This window comes from Epinephelus moara, chromosome 7 (genome assembly GCF_006386435.1).
Source record: "Epinephelus moara isolate mb chromosome 7, YSFRI_EMoa_1.0, whole genome shotgun sequence".
NCBI lineage: Eukaryota > Metazoa > Chordata > Actinopteri > Perciformes > Serranidae > Epinephelus > Epinephelus moara.
Genome location: NC_065512.1, coordinates 15,575,226 through 15,583,762, shown reverse-complemented (window position 1 = coordinate 15,583,762; position 8,537 = coordinate 15,575,226). Strand labels below are relative to the sequence as shown.

Genomic DNA, 8,537 nt, shown 5'->3' with positions numbered 1-8,537 from the left:
TCTTCTTTGTCATAACATTATATATGCTACAATAAAGCTTAAAGCTGACGCTACAATTAAATCATATCAACACCAAATTGATAGTCTAAATAAAATCATCCTGATATTGAGCTGTGTTAGAAATTAACAGCTGCGCAGAAATATACCTAGTCTCCCTCTTTAAAAAACAAAAAGGAAAATCCCTCAAACACCATGAAGTGTAGACATGATAGGCTACTTTCCACATTTCCAGCAGCAAAGCTGTCAAAGCCATTATCTTTAACAGGGATCATTTCCTCCAACAAAACAAAATGTTGGCACTAATTAATGGTGCTATTAAGTGTCCGCAAATTATCAGTTTCTTTCTTATGAAGGGGTGGGATGAAGTTTCGACTTCTTTCCACTCCTTTTTGAACAATCTTTTCATTGTCTGTTGTTGCTTTCTTTTCTTTTTGCTTTCTTTTCTTTTTTAATGTTCAAAATAAACTTTCAAATCAAAATCAATCAAATTAATTAAAATTCCCGTCATGATTGGGCTGCATTTCTGTCAGCGGAGTCATTTTTTTCCGAACAGCTGATTGGCCAGTGGGTGGTGCTTTTTATAGGATCAGATTCAACCCTGAACTTACCCTGCTCCGGAGCAGGATAGTCGTTCAGAGTAAGTTGCCATGGTGATCTACCCCGATAAGAACTGAACCGGCTTCGTGAGACCGAAAACCCAGGGTTAACCCTGGAGTTACCTCGCTAAGACATTAATCCTGCTTCGTGATACAGGCCCCTGGTTGACGCGCCTGACTTGAGTTTGATTTACTGTACGCTGCGTTGAGTCCGTATCGAATCCACAGGTTGTTCTCGGTTGCAGCAAAAACAATTTATTTCCTCCATGCAAGTGTGAACAATGTTCATTTACTTCCAAAAACGACCAAAACACTCGGCATACAGCGTGTCAAACATTTAGTCGTATAGCGGTCAAAAACCCTTTGCCCTTCAGGGTCAAACACCTGACGACAACAGTGACCCTCCCACCTTTACACCTGCGCATGAGAACATCACAGTGACACCTTGTGTTCATAACAGTGAACTACCAAATAAAGCTTGGATTATTTAACAAACAAATTTGGCTCCTACTCACCCGCCCGTAACTGTCAATGGCCAGCAGACATAACAATTCACACAAATTACAAAAGGAGTCAAATCATGTTATTACACCCAAAGTACAGATCAACATATCTACTCTCCATGCACTAAATAAAGTTTTGTCACTGGTCACTCAATGACGCTGGATTTTGTCTGTAGTCTCACAGAACAAACAAGTCCATGCTGGAAAAAACTCCAGAACCCTGCCAAGTGGCCATGAACCACGAGGAGTTGAAGAATCCATGACTACTACGATGGATTACTGTTAATTTATTATGTTGATCTGTTCTGTACGACATCTATTGCACGTCTGTCCGTCCTGGAAGAGGGATCCCCCCTCAGCTGCTCTTCCTGAGGTTTCTACCGTTTTTTCCCCCCGTTAAAAGGTTTTTTTGGGGGGAGTTTTTCCTTATCAATGCTTCCGCCCGCTCGACGCTAAAGGTCCGAACATACTCGGGTGGAACGTACGCGGAGCGGACTCCGCGGAGGTCTGCCCGGACCAAAAGCGGATGTCCGCAAGCCCTGTGCACGCAAAGCTCCGATTTTACGACCGCGCGGACTCCGCTCTGCGCACCAGCGGTGAACAAACCAAACAACACAATGTCAGGAGAAATTGAAAAGATATGCCGTCTATGTAAAGTCAACTTGCTAATTAAGGAGCCATTACATGTTCAAGAGTTTTATAAAGCTTCTTCGACACCAGCGCCATCTTCTCTTCCTCTCTTCTCTCCTTGCCACAGCGACGCGTAATGACCCCCCCCCCATCCCCATCATCCCCATCCTCTGAGAGCTTGGTAATTGGTCGGTCATTCAAAATGGCCTCCACTTCACAGAACACCATCTGCAGCCCATCATCATCCAATCTCTGCTGGCGTAGGACTGAGCTGATGCTTCTCTTTTCACCAGGCTTCTCACCATCCGTTCCCACATACCACCATGGTGTGAACCCTGCGCCAGAACACCTTGAATCCTGTCCTGGTTCAAAACAGCAAGAGCCTCCTTCAATTCTCTTTCCGCCCCGATGAAGTTCGTACCGTTGTCTGACTTTAGGCTTGTGACTTGTCCTCTTCTGGTGATAAAATGCCGCAAAGCATTTATGCATGCGTCTGTTTCCAGCGAAACTGCTACCTCCAGATGGACAGCTCTGCTCACCATACAGGTAAATATGACTCCATATCGCTTGCAGGTTGATCTTCCCTACCTTACTTCAACTGGTCCTAAGCAATCTACTCCCGTGTTGGTAAATAGTGGTAGATCAGGAAGAATCTTTTCCTTCGGAAGATTGGCTATCTTTTGTTCCACCGCTCTTCCATTGTAGCATCTACAAAATCCACATTCAGCAATGATTTTCCTAACAGCTGAATTGGCATTGGTGATCCAAAACCTCATAGTGGACAGTGTGTCTTTGGAGAGAATGAGTGGATGTTTCACTTCCTCCAGCATAGATCCTCTGTTCAATCTTCCACCAACTCTCAAGAGTCCATCCTCCAGGATTGGATCCAGCCTGTATATGGAACTATGTCAACTCAAGGCTTTCCCAGATGACAGTGCAGAAATCTCCTCACTGAATCTGTCGCTGACAATAACAAATGATGGCATCAATTACGTTGCAGCAGCCGCACAAGAATAAGGAGTAAGCTTTGGAGTGCTTTCACGTCCTCAGATTCTATTGTTTGCCATGCCAAAGCCTTTTCCATGTAAGCAGTTGCAATTTTATGTGGATTAATATATGTTCCTGTAGAACGTTTTCCGCCACTGCATAGCCAAGCTCAGGAGCCATATGTTGGCAGCTGTGCACTAGGTCTTGAGGTTGTCCTCCTGTAAACTGCTCAAGATAATACAAACAATCAGCTTCTCCTGACAATGTGTTTTCCTCTTGCTGTTTTATCAAGCGCATGTTGCTGGTTTGAAACAGTTTTTAATCGTTGCACACTTTCCTTTGGACACACATCCATTGGTTTATGGAGTGTTAATGACCTCTTTTGTGTGCCATTTTGCTGCATCGATTTGCATGTTCCAGGTTTGGACTCCTTTGCCATGGGGTTTAAAACACTGACAGATTCCTTTTTTCTTTTTTCCATTTCCACATAGGAATTCATGGCATTTGAAGGTGCTCGAGAAGAACTTTTCAGGTCGAAGGCCTGTAATACTACTAGCTTTGCAGCTGATGCGCCTAATTGAGTTTCCAATTCAAGCTGCTCTTTTTTCCTCTTCAACTGTTGTCCCTCCTCCTCCAAGGCATGTCTCGCCTTTAAAGCTGCCACTCGAGCCATGAGGGCAGCTCTTTCAGCCTCTGCCTTTACTCGAGCAGAAGATGTACTTGATCTACAACTGTTAACACTCCTTTGACTATACCATTTGCTACCTACCTTGGAGAAACCGTCTTCAGGATTAATATCAACGCCAACAATTTAATTTTCATTACCTTCATTGCATGAAACCCACCTTTTTGCATTAGCTATACACTCATTATTTGACAGCATTTTTGCTTTAAACTATTCATTTTTTTTCTTGTTCATCATTTCAGATTCATGCATGCCTTTTGCATCTTCACTCATCTCAATCAATTCATCAAAAGCATTTTGTACCTCAGTTTTATCACCCTTTAACATCAAACCATGCATGGATGATTTTTTTTTAAAGCATTTGCTTTGTTTAGTTTGACTTTTCTACAATTTTGGAACCTGTCTAATTTATCGGCAAGTGCTTTATCAGTGAGCTTAACCACCCGTTTTTTGAGTTTGGGTTTCAACACCACTAACCACACTACTAGCAATTTGTCCATAAATCCTGCTAGTGACGTCCGCCACAACGTCGCAGTCTATTAATAATAATAATGCATTGGGTTTATGCCATGTTATGTGTTCACACAATTTAAATGGCCATTGAACAGTGTAGCGCTGCACATACCTCCTTACGTTGGGCGCCGTGCGATGATCCGTGGTACGATGCTCCACAGCCGGCGTTAGCATTAGCACCGTAGCTCCGCCTGTACGCCCATGGATGGCCGCACACGTCCTCCAGACCGCAGCAGCAATCCGCGCAGCTCCCAGCAGCTCTCCTTGTCCTCCACGTCGCCTCCGCAAGCATGAACAATGTCCATTTAGTTCCAAAAAAGACCAAAGCATTTGGCATACGGCGTGTCAAACATTTAGCGCCGTGGCGGTCAAGAACCCTTTGCCCTTCTGGGTCAAACACCTGACGACAACAGTGACCCGCCTACCTTTACACCTGCGCATGAGAACACAACAGCGACACCCTGTGTTCAAAACAGTGAACTACCAATTAAATCTTGGATTATTTAACAAACATATTTTGCTCCTACACTCAGGCTCATTTATAATCTTAGACTTAGATTATACTGTATGGGCTGTGTGAGAGTTTGCAAATCAATGTTTTAATATAGTTTTTTAAAGCTTTTGTTAAATGTGGAAAAAAAACAAAAACAGAAATTGCTCCTTTTGCAAATTTTAGTCATATCACCTCATGTGACATATCAGGCCCTTTTGTATTCTTGTATTTGTTTTTTTTGTTTTTTCAATTTGTTTTTGTGTACTGTTTTCTGAGTCTTCAGTTTGGTCATTTGGACGCTGATTAACTCAATTCATGAGGACTCGAGGTAACACATGATGGGTGGTTGATATACAAATGGTCATTTCACTGGTAAAGTACTTTCAAGTAAAGGTACCTAAGTGTTTACAGAGATGTGTACTTAAATTGTCAAAGTTAAAAATGGCATTTATGCGGCAGAATGGCCCCTCAGTGGTAAATTTTTGCACGTTATAATATTGTTTAATTATTACTGCTTAAGCACTGCATACGCAGCATTTTCATGTTGTAGTTGTGGAGGTTTTAACAACTCATACCTTGTTTCCTGACTAGAACCCAAGTACATACTGCGAACCCTTTATTAAAGACCAAAATGGACTCCCCATCGCCCCCTGTGGTGCTGTGGCCAACAGCATCTTCAATGGTAAGCACCATTCCTTACACACTTATCAATCATCACATTCATCCTACACTTACTTTCCACTCTCATTTGCTTTTTAAAGGTAAACTTTGATAAGTTTCCCATGTTTCTGTGTCAAAGTGACAAATGGGAACAACCAGTTTTGAAAGTGGTCCAAGAGCAAGACAGCTGTAGCTGACAGTGACAGGTTACACTGTAAACACTCGGGCAGGTTCGCTTGTCAATTTACGTTCACCATTGCAGTGTTCTTGGTTCTGTTTCAGTTTGAGACTTACTTCCCTGGTTCCTGACTTTGAGAGACAGTAGCTTATGCCCATAGATATTAATTAAGTTTTCTTCAGCCATGGAAATAACATATTGGAATTACTGATTTAGGTGTTGATCCCCTTTAACTCTTGTGTTATCACAGACTCCTTCACTTTCACGTATGGTGGTCCCACTGGTCCTCGAGTCCAGGTCCCTCTGTTACGGAAGGGCATCACCTGGTACACGGACAAAAATGTGAAGTACCGCAACCCAAAGAATGAAAACATGACCCTGGCTCAGGTGTTTGAAGGTAAGTAAAGGACGTAACCTTGGATCAAACACACATTCAGATCAAATTAGTGTCATTCATCACGTCTGATTTATGATTACCACATAGGCACAGCAAAGCCCCTGTACTGGCAGAAGCCTGTGTATGAACTCGATCCCCTCGACCCGACCAACAACGGCTTCATCAATGACGACCTGATCGTATGGATGAGAGAGGCAGCCTTCCCCAACTTCAAGAAGCTCTATGGGGTTTTATACCGAGCCCAGAAACCCTTTAGTAAGGGTCTGCCTGTTGGGAACTACAGCATCGACATATCCTACAGTATCCTTTCACTGCTGTCACAGACGTGTCTTTCATGGGAACACTGGTGTGGGTTAAAGTAGGTTACACACGTCCCATTGTGTCCATTTGTTTCCTTTGTCTTATCTGCTGTTAATCACAAGCGTATGGACAGGGACTATTTTAAGACTACAGACCAACTATTTTCCACTGAGCTCCTCTTTGTGATCACCTATTTTCAGCCTTGACCTCTGCCTCTCCAGACTTCCCAGTGCAGTACTTCCGAGGCAGAAAGGAAGTGGTGCTGACCACGCTGACCTGGTTTGGAGGTCAGAACCATTTCCTGCCCGTTGCCTACCTCGTAACCAGCTGCCTGATCCTCCTGATAGCCATCGTCCTCACGGTGGCGTGGTACAAGTTTGGGAAGAACGGGAGGAACATGGAGGAATGATGGGGTAAGATGTGTTCCAGGATTATGAGGAGCGAAGAATTCACCAGCAGCTGAAAAAAGTGATAATCGTCGTGCTGATTAGAAGACAACAAATCTGAAATGACAAGAAGGTTGATGCGAGTGGATGAAAGGTTAAGGATAATGGTTTTAAAAAAGTTAATTTGGTTCAAAACCACAGCAACATGTGCTGGAAACAATTGAAGACAAAAAAAGTCTGACATCTGGAAAATGACTTTCCCTATCAGCTAAATGAGCCACATGTGTTAAAGCTTTTATTGTGATGATGTTGCTCTGAATAACCCACTGAAATAAAGGTGTTAGTGGAGGCTTCAGGCTTTCTTCACATGCTGATTGTACTTAATTCAGTTTTTAAATACACACCATTTTGTCCATGCACTGTTAATATTTATTAATATAATCAGAATATATTTATTGTAATCACTACTTTGGCAACTACTGAACTCCAGTCACTGTTGTGTTTAAGCTTTATCTCATGTCTACATGAAACTACACTGTGATAAGTGAAACAGAATACAGAAGAACATCAGAGAAACCCTGTAATGCTCTTCTTGTTGAATAAGAATTTTGAGGATATGGTTTTTGATTACAATGCAGCCAGTATGTTTAAGTGTGTTTTTATATGATGCTTAAAATTCTATTTTACATTATAACAAGGCGAAGAGTCTGCAGCCATGCTAGCACTGAGGCTCAGCTGTGTTTTAAACTAAATGCTAATGTCTGTATGACAACATGTTCACAATGACAATGCTAACATGATGATGTTTACAACATATAATACCATGTTTACTGTCTTATTTTAGCATGTTAGCATACTAACATTTGCTGATTAGCACTTCAAGGGAAATTGGTGTTTTTCAACCTGGACTCTATTTTCCCATGTTTTTGTGTCTAAAGCCCTGTTTCCACCAAACACTTTTGGTATAGTACCTTTGGAACCAAAAGTAACCATTCAGACATGGTACTTAGACCCTAGTGTTTCCACTGCAAACACTCTTAAATGTGGGCGGGGTTGTTGTCACTCACTGCTCCGTCCAGCACTCACTGTATTTCCTCCTCTATCAGTCTGCACCTTGTTTATTGTCCACAGAACGAGGCTGCACGCCGACATTTTAATAAACAGGCTGCAGTGAGAGTCTCTCTCCATGGGATATTTAAAAATAGCAGGTTTGTGCATTTAGTCCTTCTCAGGCAAGCTCAGGGGTTTAGTGTTGGTGTAGCCCACAGGAACGATGTGTTTCTTTCTCTGAGTGAGGACTGGGATACATGCAGTTTACATAATCCGGACAAAATTAATATATATTTTTAAACACTTGAAGATCCACTTATTACTAAAAGTGTATGCACCGTCAATTTACGTCCATTAAAAGTGCTTGTTTTTGTCACCAGCCGGCTCATATTGTATTATTGACCAATTCTCAATCAAGGATAAGTCTTGTTCTAAAATCTTACAGGCTTTTTTACATTGTAGAAATCAGCTAAATATTCAGCCATTACATTGAAAATCTTTTAGATGTCGCTAAGCTACGCTTTTTGTACTCCAACAAACTCTTCGTCCAACTCTCACTAACGTTTCCACCGTTGTTTTTCCTTCAAGTCACCTCATGAGATTTTAGAATGAGACTTCTCCTTGAGCGAGACTTGGTCACATTAACAAACAGACCAGCGAAAGGTAAAGAAACATTTAATTTCTCCATCTCTCTGTAGGATCTGTTCTGTAATGTCGTCAGACACTTCTAATAATAATCTGAGCCTGTCGATGGCAAAAAACAAGCACTTTTAATGGACGTAAATCAATGATGCACAATTGCCAGTAGCAATTACACTGTAGCCTGTTTCACTGCTGCAGCTGCAGCGCTCTCTGTCAATACTGGACCAATTTTAAATGTTGTCGTCTCCATCATTTACTGAGACACAAAAATATAGGAAAATAAAATCCAGGTTACCGCAGTTTACTTTTGAGTACAGCAGAGGGAATGTGACTGGTTTGCAGGATGGGGCTGGATTAAAGTCATGGTATCCCTAAAAATTATTACAATTCATCCAGAGGGGGACATGAATGTCTGTCATTATTAAAAAACCATTAATTTTAGTACAAATTTTGTGGTAATCTATCCACTTGTTTAGATATTAAGGTCTGTAAATACCAGCTACACGTGTAGAAATGT

General features: G+C 41.8%; 2 protein-coding genes across 2 annotated transcripts in view; one reads left to right on the top strand and one right to left on the bottom strand.

The window, feature by feature from the left end:
- The window catches only part of LOC126392875 (filamin A-interacting protein 1-like), a 52,301-nt gene extending 47,314 nt beyond the window's left edge, over positions 1-4,987 (bottom strand). The window contains exon 1 of the mRNA XM_050048575.1: positions 4,027-4,987. Coding sequence (XP_049904532.1) covers positions 4,027-4,244 — 218 coding nt within the window. The 5' untranslated portion in view covers positions 4,245-4,987. The remainder of the gene's footprint in view (positions 1-4,026) is intronic.
- tmem30c (transmembrane protein 30C) overlaps positions 1-6,694 on the top strand; it is an 8,889-nt gene extending 2,195 nt beyond the window's left edge. The window contains exons 4-7 of the mRNA XM_050048589.1: positions 4,999-5,089; positions 5,496-5,642; positions 5,730-5,942; positions 6,164-6,694. Coding sequence (XP_049904546.1) covers positions 4,999-5,089; positions 5,496-5,642; positions 5,730-5,942; positions 6,164-6,351 — 639 coding nt within the window. The 3' untranslated portion in view covers positions 6,352-6,694. The remainder of the gene's footprint in view (positions 1-4,998; positions 5,090-5,495; positions 5,643-5,729; positions 5,943-6,163) is intronic.
- Positions 6,695-8,537: the final 1,843 nt, after the last annotated feature.